Source organism: Gossypium hirsutum, chromosome A11, assembly GCF_007990345.1.
Source record: "Gossypium hirsutum isolate 1008001.06 chromosome A11, Gossypium_hirsutum_v2.1, whole genome shotgun sequence".
Lineage (NCBI taxonomy): Eukaryota > Viridiplantae > Streptophyta > Magnoliopsida > Malvales > Malvaceae > Gossypium > Gossypium hirsutum.
This window is the reverse complement of record NC_053434.1, coordinates 14682010-14703365: the sequence shown is the minus strand read 5'-3', so window position 1 is coordinate 14703365 and position 21356 is coordinate 14682010. Positions and strand designations below refer to the sequence as shown.

The 21356-nt window shown below is 34.3% G+C and overlaps 2 protein-coding genes across 3 annotated transcripts; both read right to left on the bottom strand.

Moving 5' to 3' along the window:
* Window positions 1–10326: 10326 nt before the first annotated feature.
* LOC107897853 (light-inducible protein CPRF2) lies at window positions 10327–13665 on the bottom strand. Of its 2 annotated transcripts, none has more exons than XM_016823437.2 (6): window positions 13152–13665; window positions 12973–13048; window positions 11965–12169; window positions 11364–11439; window positions 11148–11273; window positions 10327–10971 (listed from the first exon to the last, which is right to left on the bottom strand). In XM_016823437.2, the coding sequence occupies exons 1-6, from the start codon at window positions 13527–13529 to the stop codon at window positions 10543–10545; spliced, it is 1290 nt and encodes a 429-aa protein (XP_016678926.1). In that variant the 5' UTR covers window positions 13530–13665; the 3' UTR covers window positions 10327–10542. The 2 variants fall into 2 exon arrangements, with proteins under 2 accessions (XP_016678926.1, XP_016678927.1); XM_016823438.2 differs by having other exon boundaries at window positions 13167–13648.
* A 1259-nt stretch (window positions 13666–14924) lies between these two features.
* LOC107923821 (uncharacterized) lies at window positions 14925–16178 on the bottom strand. Its single transcript, XM_016853969.2, has 3 exons — window positions 16074–16178; window positions 15852–15958; window positions 14925–15195 (listed from the first exon to the last, which is right to left on the bottom strand). Exons 1-3 carry the CDS (start codon window positions 16158–16160, stop codon window positions 14985–14987), a joined length of 405 nt encoding a protein of 134 aa, XP_016709458.2. The 5' UTR covers window positions 16161–16178; the 3' UTR covers window positions 14925–14984.
* Window positions 16179–21356: the final 5178 nt, after the last annotated feature.

Genomic DNA, 21356 nt, shown 5'->3' with positions numbered 1-21356 from the left:
CTTTTGGAAGGTAGACAAGGTTTCTTATTGGGTCTTTTCCGAAGGTTATTCCCCGTTAAAAGAGGAGGCAGCCATACAAAGGAGAGAGGATATCTCAGAGGAGAAGTGGATGAAAATCCTTCAAAACCTCAAGGAGGGGGATATAGAGTGGAGAGCTTATTGGATGGTTCCTGATGAGATCATGTATCGATGTGGGAACTTTGATTGGGTGACATTGTTAGGAATTTGGGGAGCTACTGGATATACTCCATTGCTTACGTTAAGGAAATATAAATCGAGGTAGTTTGTACCCACGACCTACGGACTTGTTCAATGTGAATTCTCCTTTAAAGGTGTCCATTATAAGAAGAAAGTTCGGAAGTTATCGGATGCTTGAAAGCAAACTCGCTGGATGAAGAGGTTGGTTGTCGGCTCCTAGTGATGCCTGAGTATGATGGATGGTTTAGGAAGAGGATTAATAATAATGTTCCTAGGCCAAGCTTGGAAAATACTCGACCTATGGAGGAACAATTACAAATCGCCCTGTCAAAGTTGGAAATTATAAAGCAAGACTTTGAGAAGAAGAGTTCTGAGCTTGGGAAAAAGATTGAACAATTGGAGGAAGAGAAGATGCACCTAAGATTAGACACTGATGTCCAGAGATCAAAGGCTGAGAAGTGGAGAAAAGGGAAAAATAAGGCCGAAGAAGATCTAGACAGCTTGAAGACTGATTATAAGAAGCTACACCTGTCTATGAGGACTGCAGGGTTAGGTAAAACTTCCGAACAGTGGCGCCATGAAATTCAAGAGGAAAAGACCAAAGCTAACCGATGGGAAAGGAAATTTCGAGAAGCTTAGGCACGAAATAAAGATTTAGAGAAGAGTCTATCAGAAAGCAAAAATGAACGAGGTGAATTAAGGGCTAGAGTGGCAGAACTCGAGAAGTCTCTTCATCAGTACCAAAGCCGCAATACCGCAATAGAGTTGAGAGCAAGCTTGAGCAAGATAGAAGAAATAAAAGGAAAAATAGAAGAATTAGAAGCGTCGCTACAAAATTGTGAGATGCGAATTTAGTTTTTTGAGGCAAATGAGGGTCGTTAGAAAGAGGAGCTTTACCATGCGCAAGACCAAGTCAGAAACATGGATTATCTTATGAGGGAAGCCATAACCCAGATTCGGGAGGTAGTTGACTACTTGCAAGCTTTAGCGGTACAGGTGGACACACTGAGCGTAAAGTACGAATTGGAGTTAGATCGTAGGCAGGAGTTGGCCTCATTGCTTAGGAAAATTAAGATTTTGAGCATTAGAGCGAAATTTTATTTGTAACTCAGCTTTATGTAAAAGAATTTTATTTTCTAGTGAAGTTTTCTAAAGGGAATTGAATCAAAATTGATGCCTCCTTTGCATTCATGCATTTGCATTACATCACATCATTATGCATTAAAGGTCATAAAATGTTTCTAATTAATTAAAAATCATTTCAATAATCTGGAAACCAACGAATACCCACCACCCACGCACCCCTACGGTACAAGGAAAAAGTCAATGGATAAAAGACTTGAGAAATTGGAGCAAATGCAAAAGGACATGCAGGAACAGATGCAGTCACAAATGCAAGAGCAACTAGCCAAGATTCAGCGAAAGATAAAGGAGCAAATGATGGAATCCCAAAGAGAGATGATGAGTCAGTTGTCCCAATTGCTGATGGGAAGAACGGATAAAGGAAAAGGCCCCATGGACAATATTGAGGAAACTAATGAAGATCCTCAATACCCTCCTAGCTTCACTCTGACACATGTACCAACGAAGCCTGAAATTAATCTACAAAGACCATTTGTTACGATTATGCCTCAGCAGATTCAGGCTGGAGCTTCGATACCGATGAATTTTTAAGCCAGCTCAGGCTCTAACCTTGTTAATAACCCGAATTATTCGCCTGTTCCTGATTTGGATGAAGTTGCAGAAGAAGAAAAGACGAGGATAGAATCGCAAAAACAATTGGAAGAATGGTGTAAATGGCTGGAGAAAAAATTTAGAGCTATGGAAAGCGCCGATAGTCATCAAGGAATTGATGCTAATGACCTAAGTTTGGTCCCAGATTTGGTCCTTTTTCCCAAATTCAAAATGCCTGAATTTGAGAAATACAATGGAATGAGCTGTCCTGAAGCTCACATCACTATATTTTGCAGGCAAATGACGGGATACATCAACAATGACCAGTTATTAATTCACTGTTTTCAGGACAGTCTGGTTGGGGCGGCATCTAAATGGTATAACCAATTGATCTGTGCCAAAATTAACTCATAGAAAGACCTGGCTCATGCCTTTATGAAATAGTATAGTCATGTGACAGATATGACCCCCTACAGGGTCACTCTCCAGAATATGGAGAAGAAATCAAATGAAAGTTTCAGGCAGTATGCATAAAGATGGAGAGAAGTTTTCATACAAGTTCAGCCATCGCTTCTAGAAAAGGAAACCACGATGCTCTGTATCAACACTCGGAAGGCCCCTTTTATCACTCATATGTTGGGAAACGCCACCAAAAGCTTCTCAGACATAGTGATGACGGGTGAAATGATTGAAAATGTTGTGAGGAACGGTAAAATAGAAGCAGGAAAAAGTACCAGAAACTCGGCCCCGAGGAAAATAGATAATGAAGTGAACAACACGAGCACATTCAGTAAGGGTCAGTCCAAGTCACTCACCGTAAATCAACCAAAGATGGTGACCACCAATCAACATAGCACTGTGAGATAAGAATCCAACGCGAGGGAGAACATAGAAAGGCTACAGTTCACCCTATACTCATGACGTATAGGGAGCTGTACCAGAACCTATTCAACGCTCATGTAGTTTCCTCTTTTTACCTGAAGCCACTGCAGCCCCTATATCCCAAATGGTATGACACTAACGCCCAATGTGAATACCACGTGGGAATCACTGGGCATTCGATCGAAAACTGCACCGCGTTTAAGAAGATAGTTGAAAGACTCATTAAAATGGGGATTGTGAGGTTTGATGACCCAGCCGTACCCAATGTAGCAGGAAACCCGCTCCCCAATCATACCGACCAAGGAGTGAACAGGATAAGCGAAGGCAGGAATAAGAAGATCAAATGTGAGGTTGCAGAAGTCAGGACCTCATTGAGACGGGTATGGAAGGAGATGGTCAAGAGAGGATTGATCGCGTTGGATTCGAGAAAAGAATTTGAAGAAGAGAGGAACTACTGCAAGTTTCACAATGAGGCGGTGCATGAAATCCAAGAGTGTGTGGAGTTCAGGGCCCTCGTGCAGGACATGATAAAAAATAAAGAAATGGAGTTTTATGAATAAGCTAAGAACCCCGGAGAGGGAGTTATATGCGCATCGGAGGGAGAATTGACGGTGCAGAATCAAACAGTTAACTACCCCGTGGTCATCATATCACGACCCAAAAGTAACGAAGCAGGAGTGCAAATGCCACCGAGGGTCATAATCTAAAGACCTGCAGTCTTCTCCTATAAAGACAGCAAGAGAGTCCCGTGGAATTATGACTGTAACGTGACGATTCCGGGAAAAGAGAACCTGGCTGACACTTCAAAAGAGGACCAAGATATGGGCTCCTATATGCATAGCCGGAGGCGTTACGATTCAGCAAACGAGAAAGCAGAACCCTCAAAAGGAAAAACCATAATGTTAGAACAAAAGAAAGAAAAGCGACCAAATCTGAACTTCCTGTTAATGAGCCAGTTAACGAAGAGGAGGCTAAGGAGTTTTTAAAATTCTTAAAGCACAGCGAATACAGTATGGTGGAATAGCTACGAAATCAACCAGCTTGTATCTCGGTGCTGGCCTTACTCCTAAGTTCGGAAGTCCATCGTAGCGCGCTGATGAAGGTCTTAAATAAAACATATATTGCCAATGATATCTCTGTCAACAAGCTAGACCGCTTAGTTAGCAACATAAGTGCCGATAACTTTATTTTCTTCAATGACAACGAGATACCACCCGGTGGCAGGGGGTCGACTAAAGCTTTACACATTACCACGCGCTGTAAAGGGTATACGCTGCTAGACGTACTGATTGACAACGGGTCAACCTTGAATGTCCTGCCATTGACTACACTAAACAGATTATCCATAGGCAGCTCTCACATGAAAGAGTGCCAGAACATAGTGAAAGCATTCGATGGTACGGAGAGAAGAGTGATGGGCAGAATTGAGGTACCTTTTCTGATCGGGCCAAGCACATATGAGGTGGACTTCCTGGTGATGGATATCAAGCCCTCATACAACTGCTTATTGGGGAGGCCCTGGATACATTCAGCTGGGGCAGTGCCTTCATCGTTGCATCAAAAGTTGAAGTTAGCATCCGAGGGGTGGTTGATAATGATAAATGCTGAAGAAGATATCATTGCAGTTGTAAGCAGCAACACACCCTATTTGGAGACAGATAACGAAGCAACCGAATGCTCATTTCGGTCTTTGGAATTTGTTAATGCGACATTCATCACCGAGGGAAGCAAGATTCTGATGCCGAAATTGTCCAAAACCACGAGGATGAGTCTACAGTTGATGGTTGAAAAAGGGGCCCTACTCTGAAGAGGACTTGGGAGACATCTCCAAGGAAGGGTTGAAACACCGGTATTGAAGGATAAAAGAGACTGCTTCGGCTTAGGATTTAAGCCAGACGCGAGACAAAGGAGAATGAAGCTAGAAAAGAAGTAAGAGAGAAGAAGAGCACGGTTAACGGGGGAGGAAATCAAATGGGAGCCAATGATATTCCCCCATATATTGAAAACTTTTGTGTCCGGAGGAATCATTCATCCTTAGAGAGACACGCCAAGAAAGGAAGCCATAGAAGAAAAGTTGAGAAGCTTGGACATCAATGCCATATACGAAGAAGAGGCTGGATGAGAAAAATTTTCGGGCATTTGCCCTTACATACCTAGAAGTGTTCTGGATAACTAGACTGCGGAAGAGATTCCTGTAGTTTTTAGAGCTGATTCAGAGTAATGTCCAAAACACACTTGTTGCTCTAGGCCTAGGAGTAATAAGAAACTTTTGTGAAATAGGCTTATGTTTAAAAACGTATTTCAATGAAATGTACAGTTATTATCATTTTGAGCAGATGTTCTTTCATTCTTTCAATTTCATTCATAATCATATTATACAAACGATTACTTTCGGATTCTTTTGTTCTTCGAACATTCTTCTAAATATTCTTTCATTCTTTATTCATAATCATACCATACAGATAAGTGTTCTTGAATTCTTTTGATCCTTTGTACCTTTCTTTATCCTCATAACAGGTCCCCAGATATCAATGATATGAGTGACACTGCTAGTGGCTCAGAATTTCCTTTTGAGCGAGATATGTGTATGGAGGATTCTCAGGATTTTGAAGATGACCAAGGCTGCAACCTATCTCCTGATTTGTTGAGGATGGTAGAACAAGATGAGAAACAAATCCTACCTCACAAATAATCAGTAGAAATTGTGAGCTTAGGAGAGGGACAAGAGGTGAAGATCGGAACTTGTATCACCATGGAGATGAAGCGAGACCTTATTGAATTACTTCAAGAATTCAAAGATGTCTTCGCATGGTCATACCAAGATATGCCTGGGTTGAGCACTGATATCGTGGTGCACCGACTCCCCATAAAGGAAGAATGTAAGCCAGTTCAGCAAAAAATCCAAAGAATGAGGCCCGATGTCTTGCTAAAAATAAAAGAAGAGGTTAGAAAGCAGTTTGACGCTAGATTTTTAAAGGTGGTAAAATACTCAGAGTGGGTAGCCAACATCGTCCCCGTCCGGAAGAAGGATGGAAACGTACGAATGTGTGTAGACTACAGAGATTTGAATAAAGCCAGCCCGAAAGACAATTTCCCATTGCCTCATATTGACAGTTTAGTGGACAACACGGCAGGACACTCGCTGTTTTCCTTCATGGATGGTTTTCGTTTTTTTTAAATCACTATTGTAATGTTTTTTACATACGCTATTACACACACATATATATATACACTCTATAATAAAGTTAATTTTATTTCATGCATATTATTAATCTTGTGTTATTTTATACATATAATTTCCTTTAAATTTATTCTTATATTATATTACATAATCCTACATAGTACATCTTTTAAATTATTATTATATATATATTTTTGATGTCTATGTTTAATCTATATGCATTATTAAATCCGTGTACTTTACACTTATAGTTTTCCTTATATGTAAAAGTATGTTTTCAAGTCTATTACATGTAGTTTATAATGAGGTTGATTCAATCTTGGATGCATTACTAAAGTGCGTATTCTTTACAAATAATTATTTTTAAATTTATTTATACATATATATGTTTTTATAAACCTATTGTATGCATTTCTAAAGATTATATTTAACAATGTATTTTTGTTATTCTCGAATGCCCTATACATTATTTAATTTTTCATGTATATATTTCAATAAACATTTTTTCCTTATGTATATTTCTATGATGTTTTTACAAACAATCATTTCTAAGTTTATTTATATACATATATATATATATATGTATGATTTGTAAATCCATTATGTTTTAAAGACTATATTTTATAATACATTATTATTATTATTTTTTTTTACTTTACACACAATTTAAAATTTTCTTTATTACATGTAAATTGTCAATTTTAAACCGATATTCTTCAGTATTTTGCATGTCATTCGATTCAAAATATTCATCCTATAACATATGTTTTAGTAATTATGTATATATTTTTAGTTTGTTTTTACAAATAGTTTTAAATTCATCTATTTATACATTGTGTAAATTATGTGTTCATTTATTCGTCACTATTTTAAAATCATTTATACCACATTGACTTCTAATTGCTATGTTGTTCTTTTTTACATCTTGCATTGATTATTTTATATCATGCTATGTATGTCATTGTGGCATATTATTGTGTGTATTGTTTTCGTTGTGTTGTATTATTTTATTATTATTTTCGTCATTATATCAACTATTTCCCATGCACGATCATAATCGGATTATATTTTTTTAGGTTAGTTATACTTAATTATTAGTTTGTTAATTGATTGTATCTTATGTGTGTACATTATTCCATATCATTGTTTTCCACTTGGTTTGCGAAATGTTGTTTTATAAGGTTCAAGTCTTTAAGATTAATTCTGTTTTATTTCAAGTCGAATTAATTCGTTTTAAGCTAGTTTTATAATTATTCATTTAAAAATTCTTTAAAACGAAGGCGATGTTCGATATTTGGCAATTCGCGGAATCGTGCCCTATCGTGCTACGTTGCAATCTCTCGTTTGCTCAAAATAATCGAATTTCCTTTTAGAATTTCACTCATGTTTTCTAAAAACTCTTTAAAACGTAGGAAATGTTCCATGTTTGGCAATTCGGGGAGGGTTGCAATTTCCCGTTTGTTCAAAATAATCAAATATTCCTTTGGAATTTCACTTGTGTTTTCTAAGACGAGGCATGGTTCAATGTTTGGAAATTCGAGGAATCATGCCCTATTGTGCTGGGTTTCGTTTTTTCGTTGGACTAAATAATTTGGCATCCTTTTGTAATTTTCAACTTATAAACTTTTGGAAATTTATCATGTTTTCGAAGGCATAAAGGATCATGTCCTATCGTGCTGGATGTGATGCTATATTCCTCTTAAGCAAGAGAATTTTGATGACCAACTCGGGTTATTCAAATGTTATTAAAAGAAACCACATTTCAAAAACATTTTTAAATCTTAGACATAAGGACAGTATCTAATCGATTTGGTACCAATTTTGGGCATAATGAGGGTGCTAATCCTTCCTCATACATAACCGACTCCCGAACCCGTTTTCTTAAATTCCGTAGACCAAAATCGTTGTTTTAGTAAGCCAAAATATTTTATTAAAATGACCAAACTTCTTGGTGATCCAATCACACCTCATCAAAAAAGATTGGCGGCGACTCCACATTTTTGTTTTTCAAAATGTTGATTCCCCGATTTTTTTCAAATTTAAAAATGGTTTTGACAGGGCGGACTGGACTAGGAAAGGAAAAACGGGTCCCTTTATTCACCATAGCACATAAGGGACAAGTTTTAGGGTAAATAAGGCCAAGAAAAATAGAAAGAAACTCCTCATCAGTATTATTTAAGTAATCTTCGATTTTCTGGATGCTGTTGAAACAATCTATTAAATATAATTACCTGTGCATGAAAAAAGAGGTAATTGTGCGTTAAGCAATTTTTATGTTCAATAGTGCTATCATATAAATCATTACATAAGTATTGAACATAAATTAATTGATAGAAATAAATTAAAATATGATTATAAATATTATTAATAACATCAAAATAAAAGAAAATTCTAAAATTAATAAAATTTAATAATTACGATTTTGACAAACCGAATAAAAAAATAATTTTTTTTACTCAAATTTAAAATCGCGTAATTAATTTAATTCGCACAATATGAAAATTCAAATAAATTCAACTTTTGTTTTTGTTTTTGATTTTCTTTCAATTTAGACCCCACAGTAAGGTTTATGCTCATAACCAGATACACGGATCCACCATCTCGAGTTGTTCGGCAACGACCACCATCAGAGTAGTCCACGATCCTCTGGAATTAGGACTACCCACGACTTTTTGGGAATTGTGGCTCATAATAATAAAACTTGATTAATTTGGCATTTCATTCCTCGACCCTCTAAGAATTGGGGAGTTCTAAAAATTCTATGGCATGCCAACTATATATGATCTAGTCTAACTTAGTCAAATGAGGTAAAAACCAAATTTCATGATCCATTTCAATTCCATTTTCATATAATTCTCATTTTAATTTTGTTTCATGTTCAAATCACATCTCGCTTTCAATTCAAAACATATTAAATATATTTTTGTTCAATCATCTAAAATCATAATACTCAAATTCAAATCATAATCATGAATTTGCTAATTTAATCATTTGAAAAACATATTCAAATCAAAATCATGAATTTGCTAATTTAATCATTTGAAAAACATAGTCTTTATCTCGAAACATAATTTTATAAATATTAACTAAATCATTCAAACTCATCCAAAACTCATAAAAATAAAATAAAATAAAATAAAATAAAATAGTCATAGTAAACTAAATACTCTAAAGCTTTATGCAATGAAAATAAGATACTAACACAAACCAAAGTTTCAATCGCTTTACTCCTATTCGCTTTCTCCTTCAAGATGTTCGCTTCATTTTTAGCTACAATAGAAACAATTAAATATGAAACAACGTCATTTATCCATTCTAATGCTAAAACTAATAAAAAGAAACTTAAATATGCATGGTTAATCAAGTTGACAACTTAAGTTTATTAGTCCGAAATTCACATATCTTTCGACTTGATTATCCGTTTTCAATTCCGTCTTCACCAGAATACTTGTTGCTTCACAAGTTATCACTTAGCACCAATATTATACAAAGTGGCCCAGGTTCTCCACTTCACCTTCACCATGGCCAAATGTACCAAGTAAACTTTCTATCCATTTTTATTCTTTTTCACACTTCTAACAGGTTAGAATTCATCTTCTAATCATTTGCTATCCAAAAATGTTACTATTTCACTTAAGTTTTCTAAGCTGTCATCAATGTCCTTTAATGATAACTTTCAATATACTTGATAAAATATAATAAAAACTATTGGTACATATATATAAAACAAGCTTCAAAAATTTAAAATCTATAAGAAATTTGAAGAAAAACCATACCGTATGCTAGAATTTGAAGGAAAATGATGAAAGAAAATTCTTTTTCTTATTTCCCCAACTTTCGTGAATAAGAAGAAAAAATAAATATGTTCATCCTTTTTTTATTTATATTATAATAACACTTAATAAAATACTAATATTTTAAATAAAATATTAAATAATAATTATTTAATAAAAATATCATTTAAATGTTATCATGAAATAATTGATTTTTTAAGTAATAGTAAAATTATCATTAAATCTTTTCTATCAAAATAAAGATAAAATAATTACACTTTTAATCTCTATATTTTTTAATTTATTCAATTTAGTCTCTAAATTTTATACCGAATTTTTAACTTAACCACATGTTCCTATTAGCAATTCTCTATGTTTTCATGTCTGACAATTTTCTCTAAAAACGATCATAATTTCTTGTACTAATATTTATTTATAAATCACTTATTCAAGGGGCTATATATATTTTAAGCGAGAAGTTATAATCACTGTAAAACTAAAGAAATCTATCTTTATTCAACAATTGGGATGCCATTCATCTGCTGGGTTTACATGCATCGTTAAGACCTGAAATGGAGTAACCTTGAAGAGCAGATTTAGCTCCTTGAACACCAGATATGAATTTCATAAGGAATTATTTACCAAATAAGTTTATTCAAGTAACTGAGTAGTACAACCATGTTATGATACAGATATAAGATAGTCACCCACTGGAGAAGAAGATACTAAAAACAAAATTGCAGTGAGAATCAATACGGCATCATAATTTTACCACTATCTAAGCGACTTTTAGAGAAAAGAGCCATCTCAGGGAAACAAGAGGGGCACTAATATTCAACATTGTTTATGGTTTCCGTCACTAGCATGGGGTAATAATCCAGGCTCCCAACCAGGCATAGGTCCACATGGACTGACACCAGGGCCAATCTGATTTGGAACACAATCCAAGCCGGGTCCATGCTGCAATACAGATGTTTCATTGACATTCTTCACTCCTTTAGTTTGTGAATTCACATCAGGAGGAACCAGGGTGTTGCACCTGAAACTATTGTCCACTCTCTGATGATGAATGGGTGCAACAATGTTAGGAACTGGTTGGTGAAAAAACTGGTTAGCATTTGACTGAAATGGTAGAGGAGCAACTGTTGACGCTTCCAATGGGTTGCTACCAAAAGGCATGCCTACACTAGGGACATTAGGTCTAGATAGAAGAGCAGGGTTAAACCCTGTCACCCGCTTAACTGTTTCTTCAGCCATTTTCACCTGAAATTTTCAAATAGAACCATCAACCTTGCACAACCCAGAGCCAAAGTTGCACCAATCATAATCAATACTAATTTATAACGAAAGTAAAATAGTTAAAGAACTATAGTCACTCTGGTAGCAGGATAACAAGATCATGATTAACAAATGCAAAATTAGAAACAGTGATGGTTTACCTTTGCTCTTAAAGTCTCAATGTCAGCCTTCATAATTCTATTATCAACAGCAGCTTCGTCATACTTGTGATTCATGTCAGTTAGACGCTTAAGTAATGTGGAATGTTCAACTCTTAGTTGACCAACCTAGAAAAACCAGTTAAGAGGTTAAAAAAAGACTAAAAAGTAATGCATGAGTCAATCAATGGGAAGGGGGAACAAACAGTGTGGCAATACCTGTGCTTCAAGTTCATTCAGTTGTGCTTGCTTTCTTCTTCTAGAGCGTCTAGCTGATTCTCGATTTGACCGCATTCTGAGCCATCACTAATTCTCTAATTAGTAGAGGGTAATTTGTGGTTGCATCAGCAAATTAAAATTTTGTTGCATCAGCAAATTAAAATTTTACTTCAGTATGGAATTTTTTTTTTTGAAAAAACAGTATGGATTTATTAATTCACACATCCTGCAATGACACAGCTGATAACTGCTCTGAACTATTGTTTTTAAACAAATATATTGATTTCCTAAAGGAAAAAATATATATATACATTCCTGCCAAGAGCTGGGACTAATATTTGACAGAGATTATAGCAATTTGTATAATTAAATCTCAGGCTCAACTTGTATTTGAAAAATATATATTTGATTCTGTTCAAGACGAGGAATTAATTCTTATAACTATAACTCAATGGGAAAGACAAATCTTATTAAATTTGAACAAAGGAAAAGAGAAGTGGTGGCAAATATGTTAAACAACATTGAATAAAGAACAGAACAAATAGGATTTTAAACCTTTCAAACCAATTACTAATGCAAGCCACCACTAAAAACATGTTACCTCCTTGCACGTTTTGCATCAGCCGGATCCATGTTATCGGCTGTTTCAGTATCTCCTTCAAGTCCATCACTATCTGAGTCTTCTCTTGATGATCCACTAGTGGCTTGCCTCACTTGCACCCCTGATTTTTTCTGTGTAGTTGACCCGGTCAGAGTTCCACAATGTGCAACATCAGTTTCACCCTGTCCTTGTACCTTTGAGGAACCTGGAGCGGTAAAAGATATTTATCATTTGAAGTAATGGGTAAAGGGAAACAAATTAATGCATGAAGAGCTCTGACGAGGAGCTATTAAGTTTTTTAGCATATTGTTTAGGGTTTAGATCATAGAATATTGGAAGAAACAGAAGTTGAAAGGAAAATATAGCAGTGAAGAAAAACGAAACACAAACAGAGCAGTGCTACTTGTCTTGTTTGACCGCCTAGTTAAGTTAATCAGGAACTAATAAAATTTATCGAATCTAGTAGAGCAATTAATTCCATTTTTGCATATGCTCCACCATCTTTTTCTGTTTCTTTATCTTTTTCCTTTCTTACTCGTTCAGCAGTAGCATAAATGGGAGATAGAAAAACATGGCACTCCATAGGAACCTGCACTATTACCATCCCTAGACAAAATCATACCTGATATATGCAAGAAGCCTCCAGAAATACCTTAAAAGGAGGAAAGAATGTTTTCCTACACTTCACAATACAGCCAGACAATCGTTGTTGGAGTTAACCTAAAGGACACAAACTACATAAATATTTATGCCATTCTTTATGCCACTAGCTGACCCCAAATCCGGACTTGATGAACAGCATTCATTTCAACACAGTATAGGTATAGCCTTGTTCCAACACATAAAGAGACCAACTTGTATAGAGTAAAACTCAATCTAAGCTCAACGTTAATGGTTGCAACCACCCATTATAACAACACAGTCTCATAAGCAAAACACTGCTAATTACCCAAAATTGAAGAGCATTATTTTCAATTCAAATAAGCTGCATGCAAAGCAAAAGCTTACCTTGAACTTTTGATCCCGATGGAAGTGCGTGATTTTCAGCTTCGGCAGACGAATCTTCTGCCTTCACAGCCAACGCCTGAATATTTATTTATTTAAAGAAAAAAAATTCAAGTATTAATTAAATTATATAATATTAACTCCAATTGAAAAACGGAGATTGCCGAAAAAGAGAGGAATACACGAGAGAGAGCAACCGCAGCGCATTCCAGTTCGAGCTTGCTCTTGAGGATCGTGTGGTAATCATCCGAGTCAGTCGGAACTGTCGGCGTTTGATCAGACGGCGGATGATTATGATTCTGGCTATTAGGCCTTTTTATCTCCACCACGTTACCTTCTTCCACTTTGGAAACGGACGACTGAGGTGACATCAAGGACGGACCGATCACATTCTCGCCCGCATGCGACCCAGAGATCGCCACTCCGGCGCCGGAAAATTCTTCCAGAAACCTTTCCAACGCCCACTCGGAATGGCTTCGGGTCATCCCAAGCGCATCATCGGAAGCCGGAGCCGCCCAGAAGGAGTCGGAGAAATCGTCAACTGAGAAGACAGTATTCATGGTTTTCAGTGAAATATTGTTCCTTTTTCTTTCTCTTTCTCCCAATCTGCAATTCGCCTTTTTCCTCCGTAGCTTCCTGTTTTATCGTTTATGCGGGAACAAACATAAAAATATCAACTGTTTTGTTTGTTTAAGAAAAACAAACCACTTATATCTCGCCACATGCATAAATTCTACCTTTTTCCCACACGTGGTAGTGGGTAGTGAGTGCTTTTTGTGAAGCTAGGTGTGGCCCTGTCTGTGGGCTAAAGCAAAAAAAAAAAAAAAAAAAAGAAGAAGAGAGGGGTCGAGGGCTATGCAAAATTGTACGTATTAGGGAAAGTGTGGCGGTGTGCTGTGGTCCACGGGATGGGGACTGTTTCGGTACCCAAATATGGTTTTTTCACTTGCATTTTTAATTAATTTATGTTTACTTTTCAGAGTGATATTGGTATTCACGGGGATGTCAACACCTTAACTTTTCTGCATTCTGTTTTAATTTATTATAACATATGTGTCCAGTTTCTTGATAAATTCCACATTTATTGTAGATCCTTTTTTTTTCTATTTTTATAAGTTGTGTGAATTAAAAAAAATTACATAATAATTAAATTATAATTAAATTAATAATTTATTCACAATTTAATGATAAAAATGCTTTGGTTTTCAATGAGTTTTCTTCTCTCTCTCTTTTTTTTTTGGCCTGCTGAGGATATTTGATTATTGTAAAAGGTGAAATACAAAAGTAGATTCCCAACACATACAACCATAGAGAACGATAAATAAAATAAAATCCAAAGTGTTGAGATATAGAATTCCTATCCAGACAACAACCAACAATAATGGTAACTTTGTTTTAATTACTGACTACCATCACAATAGTCTCTATGAAATTAAATCATAATTAATACGATAACTCAATTAATCAAATTTAATTTTCAATACAATATAGTCATTTTAATATTATACTGTTGTATAATAATATTTTTATTTGATTTAATTTTAAAAATATTTAATATGATTATTGATTTAACATTATTTTATATTTGTATATTACATATATAAATAATTATAAATAAAAATATGTATTTTTTATTTTTACAAAATAACTGATATTTAATTTTTATTCACACAATTAACTTGAAATTAAAGCTTGAGTCATAAAATTACATCAAATCAAAATTCATGTTAAATCAAAGTTAATGTGTAAATTTAAAATTTATCCCTAATTCATATATAAAAATTAAAATCCAAATGCTAAATATGTTATATTGTGCCAAATCAACATAGGCATGATAGTTATCAATTAAAAATGAAAAAGAAAAACGATAAACCTAAAATTTTCATTAATGTCAAAATATTAAAAGGAACTTGAAATCCAAAAATACCAAATAAGATAACCAAACTCGCTAGTTTGCAAAGCTATAGATGATATGATATGATTTTGAAACTTAACCCATTAACAACACCAAAACCTCACTTATAATAGTAAATATAGGCATCCCTCTTTATCTCTCTAAATGCTAGAGGTATGTAACCAGTGGATGAAGCACCACTACCAGTTTCTCTTTTGCACTTCCTCTTCTTGGGTTTCACTTGCTGCTGAAAAGTTGATGGGTATCTTGGATGGACTGGAACCCATGAATCTTTTTGTTGTTGTTGTTTCTTATTTTCCTTCTCCATTTCACTATATCAATTATTTTCATTCCTAATTATTAGTTCAACGCTAACTTCAAATGTTGCAAACATCATCATCATCATCATTATGCACTGTAAAAATATTTGTATCTTGCATCTAATACATATATATTAAAACATGGATATGAAAGTGAAATTATCTTTCATCCAATGTGTATATACAGTGCATTCATATATGGATTTTAGTATATACATTGTATTCATATATGGATTTTACACCTACCTTGAGTTGGCATACGTAATTCACAAATATGTAGGACATAAATATCAAAACTAAATACATTTTTGGTCTAAAACATTATGTGATACATGGATTTTGACTTTTTGTGATTATATACATGAAAATTTAATTTGATATAGAATTTACTTATTTTTTTAATGTGAATAGTTAAATCAAAAATTAAAGTTTCATATGTAAAAATTAAATCAAATTAAAATTTCATATATATTGTTGCGTTAATTTAAACTTGATATATTTTATTGCACTTCTAATTAAAGTTTATGGATAGATTTAAGATTTATCAATGTAGGCTAAATATCTATATCTATATATATGCGTGTGTGTAAAAAATGATAAAAAGTGTTAATTAATCTTATAAATTGTAATAAGAGGTTTTAGTAAAGTATAAGTGATGGTTTATTTACCTTGGATTAATCCTTTCTAGATACTCGCAAACTAGTGGTGGAGGAGCTACAATTTTTTGTAACTCTTGATAGTCTACTTCCTCATATACATGATTTTCATAATCTATCTGCAATAAGAAATTTAAGATATATGTACTAATACTACTACAAAAGAACAAAATGTAAGAAAGCCTAATAAGTTTTTCATGTATTTAAAATGTTAAAAAGGAAATAAAATAAAACCTGGAATAATTTGGTTTCACCACAGTAATTCACAACACTACCCTTATAGCTTTTGTTATCAAATTCCTTATTAACCAAAACTCCCATCCATTTTTCAGCTTTGGTAGCCATCTGTTCACACACACACATAATATCAATAAAAATAAGTTAAGAATAAATCAAGTAGGTCAAAAATTAGCAAAACATACATCAAGGTCATTCTTATTTTCCTTAAATTTGATTCGCTGATATTCATCATTTTTGTTACTTTTATTCAGGGAAGATTTCATTGTAGCATCCTCCAAGTAGTTATCTTGAACTTGATTTAATCCTGCGTCACAAAAATTATTGGTAAATTATTTATTAAAGGTTATATATTAATTAAACTACATTATTTCAATATTTGATTAATATCCAAAGAATTATCAATGATTATTTTTGTATATAATCAGTGATACTTGTATGAACAATAATTATAAATATTAATTACTTCATATAAACTATTTAATCATTATCAATAATAATTTATTATTAACGCAACTATGAAAAAAATCTAATTATATTTTGTCGTATTATTTGTCTACGTCACACATATATTACGTGTCAACTTAGCGACTAATTAAATAGAAAAATGGACAACAATGTTATTAAAGTATAAATAGTTGTTGATATAAATCATCGATTGTGTGAGTTTAAAATAAAATAAAATCAAAACCTACACAACTAAAATTAATCTAAATCATCAATTATCTTTCAAAAAATTCAACCAAGGTTCACCAAAGGAAAAAAAATAAAAATAAATTAAGATTGTCACATCAATTAAAGCCACAAATATATATAAATCTTTCATATAACAAAAAAGAAATCATCAATCTAGACATTAAAATGAAAAGAAAACATAAAAAAAAACATGAACCAAATCATTCCAAATGCTCTTATGGCATCAAGATCTCACCTCCAAGGTTGCCTTTAACATCCATAACTTCACTAATTTTCCAATGAAAATCTCTTAACAATTCTATTTACTATAAATTGGTGATGAAAATATATTATATTTATTATAAGTATGTTGATAATTATGAAACAACTTTTATTTGGTGAAATAACACCATGAACATTATAACTGGTCAAAATTATTTGAAGTAATTAATTTCAAATGACACATGCACTTGAGATTCTTTGCAAGAGTGGAAAGCACTTTAATTTATAACTATACTTCCAAAAAAGACAGCTAGGACTAAAAATGTCAGTTTTTTTGGTAAGTTTTACGAAATTTGGAATGTGAGCCCGACCTACTTCCAATAAAGTTTTTAGTTATAAATAGAGAGTGGGTTAGTTATAAATTTTATATGGTAAAATTTGCAATAAGTCATTTTGATATCAAGAATTTCATTCAAATTCAACACTTATGTAGCAAACAATTCACAATCAAAGTCGTTGTTAATAAGTTAACCACGCCAATTATAAAACTTAGATGGTAAATTTTGCAACAATTCATATTGATATAAAAGATTTCATTCAAATTCAATACTAGATTAATGCCGCTTAAGGAACATAATGAAGCTTTTATCATAAATTTTGGCTTTACCATTTTAACAAAGGAAGGAGCTTCTTGGGTCCGTGTGTTGCAGAATAAATATAAAATGGGAGAGGGATGTTCGGACTAGATCGATAGACAAAATTGCTCATTTATATAGAATTTAGCCAACTTTGAAAGACAACATCTCTTCTATTGTAAGAAATGGTGCAAAAATAAAGTTTTGGATTGACTATTGATTACCGGATGTTGGACTTTTGAAGGAGCATTGTAAGGATTTGAGAGTTGTGGACATAGATACTTGTGTGAAAAGCTTCTTTCCATTGATGTGACACAACCACCTCATAGTCAAGTTTGTATTGATTTATTCAGTTGGTTGCTGAACGAAACTAGTTTGTTTTCTATATCAAATGCTTATAAGTCTCTTTTGTGTTACAACTAGAAAGTGATTTGGAATACACAAAGTCCCCGATGCATTTACCATTTCCTTCGATAATTGCCATAACATATTACTAACAAATTCATATATTAAAGGGCGTTGATCCTAGTTGCAATGTTTGTCGTAATTGTATGGAAGACCGTTTAGATGTTCTAGGAGATTCTGGCATGGCAAAAGTGTAGGAAAAACCATAGTTGCATATACGCAAAGTAACTTTTTTTATTCATAACTTAAAGTATAGCTAATTAAAAACCTTTTGAATACATTAGAATATTAATTTATCGATGTTTATTGGGAAACGTATTTTGGGTTAGTTGTTCTTATAGAAAAATAGATATAAGGTTCTATTTAATAAGAAACATTAAAATGTTGATGAAATATGTAACACCCCTAACCCCTATCCGTCGTCGGAACAGGGTTACGGAGCATTACCGAAGTTTACAAATTTGTTATAGAAAAATTCATATCATTTACTATTTATATCTGAAATCAAGCATATTGTCCCTTTAATAGGCCCTCGAGGCCCAAAATATGCATTTAGATCAAGTTAGGACTAAATCGAAAACTCAGATAATTTTTTGTGAAATTTCAAATTTTTCTTAAGTGCAGGGGACACACGCTTGTGTGGCCAGGCCATGTGGGCATTCAATGTGAGGCACACAGCAGTGTCCCAGCCTGTGTTCAAATTAAGGTAGCTACTGACTTGGGTCACACGGCCAAGACACATGCCCGTGTGCTAGGCCGTGTGAGCATACTGACTTTCAATAACTAGGTGTAGAGTTCACACGGCCAAGACACACACCATGTGCTAGGTTGTGTGTCACACACAGCTGAGACACACGTCCGTGTCTCTGCCCGTGTGAAATTTCTTGAGCATTCTGTTTCTCAATTTTAAGGATGTAGGGGACACACGGCCAAACCATACGCCCGTGCGCATGGCCATGTGTAACACATGGTTGAGACAAACGCCCGTGTGTCTGCCCGTGTGGACGAAAATTTGTCATTTTTAAGGCCAGTTTTCTCACCCAATTTATCTTCCACCACATCATTACTTGAATACATTCACCAACATATTCAAGACATTAAAACTGTAATATCCTAAATTAGGGCCTAATCAGAATAGTGGTTTCGTGACCACAAATTCGAGGTAGAAAAATTTATTTTATTATCATTTTAAGGTCTATGGCATGATTGCATAATTGTGTGAAAATTTCGTTTAGAAATTTTATTGATAGAGGGTCCAATTTGATATTTAGGACTAAATTGCAAAAGTTGTAAAATGTGTGTTCTAGTTCACAAAGGTATTAAGTACTTGTGAGTAATGGGTTTTTAAAGTGGAGTTCCTTGGATAGTAATTAGACCATTATACTAGTTTGGACAAAAATACCTAAAGGAAGATAAAACACCATAGTTTTTAATTAAGGGCATTTTGGTCATTTAGTTATTAAAATGAATTAAAAACAAAATTAAAAGCCAATTTTTGTCCATCTTCTTCATGAGGCCGAAATTTCAAGGGTTCTCCATAGCTAGGGTTTGTTTCAAGCTTCCAAGCTCCATAGTAAGTGATTCCAAGCCCCATTTTTAATGTTCTTTACGTTTTTGAAATCCCGGTAGCTCGATTTAGCTTATGCTAACAATAAGTCAACCTAGGATTCATATTTGGAAAAATACCCATAGGTGAAATTTGTGTATTTTGGTGTTTTATGATAGAATATGGGGTTTTAAATTATGTTAGACAACTTGTGCTACTTGGTTTTAAGTGAAAACGAGTAAAAGGGCTTAATCAGTAAAAATACCTAATAGTCATAAGTACATGTTAGAGTGTGAATTTGATGTTGCCATAGAAGGGAAAAATGATCAGCATGTCATAAAACATAAGAAAATAGGCTAAGGTTTAATTTATGAGCCTTGGGGAAAAAGTGCAAATATGTGAAAGTTTAGGGGTAAAATGATAATTTTTCCAAAGTTCGTATTAGGGGATGTTTTGATGAATGTATGTATTAAATAAATTATTTGAGTTGCTTAATTAATGAATTAAGTTCGTTAACACCTCGTACTCGACTCTAGTGACATTCTCGGTATGGGGGCATTACATTTAGTGGTATCAGAGCAGGTTTAGTCGGTTCTCAGACTAACGTGTTGTATGTATGAGTTTTTCTATACATGCCATATATATATTGTGATAGTGTGACGACTCCTGAAATTTTTTAATGATTTTTTATATAGTAAATGGATCCCGATCCAGCTGTGGCTGATGATGTAGAGAGTAATGCACCAACTCTGGCTGAGGGGCGGTGCCAACTGAAAATCCACCTCCAACTGTTGGTCAAGGAGGAGGAGAAGGGGCTCGAGAAGCCTTTCTCCAGATGATGAATGCTTGGTATTCTCAGTTCGTTCGTACAAACCCGAATGCACAACCTCTCCTACCTCCCCCGATTCCTCAACCTGTACGCCCGATGTCTCAAGGTGTAGATATGATGAAATTTCACAGAACTCTAGTTGATAGAATCCGTAAGCAAGGGGCTGAAGAATTCAGGGCAAATGTTGATGATGACGCAGAGAAAGCAGAGTTTTGGCTTGAGAATTCTATTCGGGTATTTGATGAATTGTCTTGTACACCTGAGGAATGCTTGAAATGTGCTATATCATTGTTGAGGGATTCAGCCTATCATTGGTGGAAGACATTGATTTTAGTAGTACCGAAAGAGAAAGTGACTTGGGAGTTCTTTCAAGAAGAATTTCGGAAGAAATACATCAGCGAAAGATTTGTTGATCAAAAGTGTAAAGAGTTTCTTGAATTGAAGCAGGGGAACATGACAGTTACTGAATACGAAAGGGAGTTCGTCAGGTTGAGTAAGTATGCTAGAGAATATGTTCCTACAGAGGCTAAAATGTGCAGACAATTTGAAGACGGACTCAATGAAGACATCAAAGTATTTGTTGGGATTCTCAAATTAAAAGAAATGGTAGTACTTGTTGATCGAGCTTGCAAGGCTGAAGAAGTACTCAAAGAAAAGAAGTACTCAAAGAAAAGAAAAAAGTAGAGTTTGAGACTAGAAATTGGAAGAAAAGATCGATGAGCAGTTCATTCTCACAGTAATCCAGAAAATCTAGAAATATGAATCCTCGTTCTTAGGTGGACAATCATATGGAAATTCTAAGAAGCAAAATATGAGTTTTAAATATCAGACTACTTCCATGGCTAGTGTGGGAAATTCGAGATTTGTTAAGCCCGAGTGCCAGCGGTGTAGTAGAAATCACTTTGGCCCATGTAGAGCGAATGAATGTTTTCGGTGTGGTTCTCCGGATCATTTTATTAGAGACTGCC

Coding starts and splice junctions, on each gene's coding strand:
- LOC107897853 (XM_016823437.2), bottom strand. CDS start 13,529: ATGAATACTGTCTTCTCAGTTGACGATTTCTCCGACTCCTTCTGGGCG. Junction 13,049..13,151: donor CTGCGGTTGCTCTCTCTCGT/GTATTCCTCTCT, acceptor ATAAATATTCAG/GCGTTGGCTGTGAAGGCAGA. Junction 12,170..12,972: donor ATCGGGATCAAAAGTTCAAG/GTAAGCTTTTGC, acceptor TTACCGCTCCAG/GTTCCTCAAAGGTACAAGGA.
- LOC107923821 (XM_016853969.2), bottom strand. CDS start 16,160: ATGGGAGTTTTGGTTAATAAGGAATTTGATAACAAAAGCTATAAGGGT. Junction 15,959..16,073: donor GTGAAACCAAATTATTCCAG/GTTTTATTTTAT, acceptor TTCTTATTGCAG/ATAGATTATGAAAATCATGT. Junction 15,196..15,851: donor CTAGAAAGGATTAATCCAAG/GTAAATAAACCA, acceptor TAATTGATATAG/TGAAATGGAGAAGGAAAATA.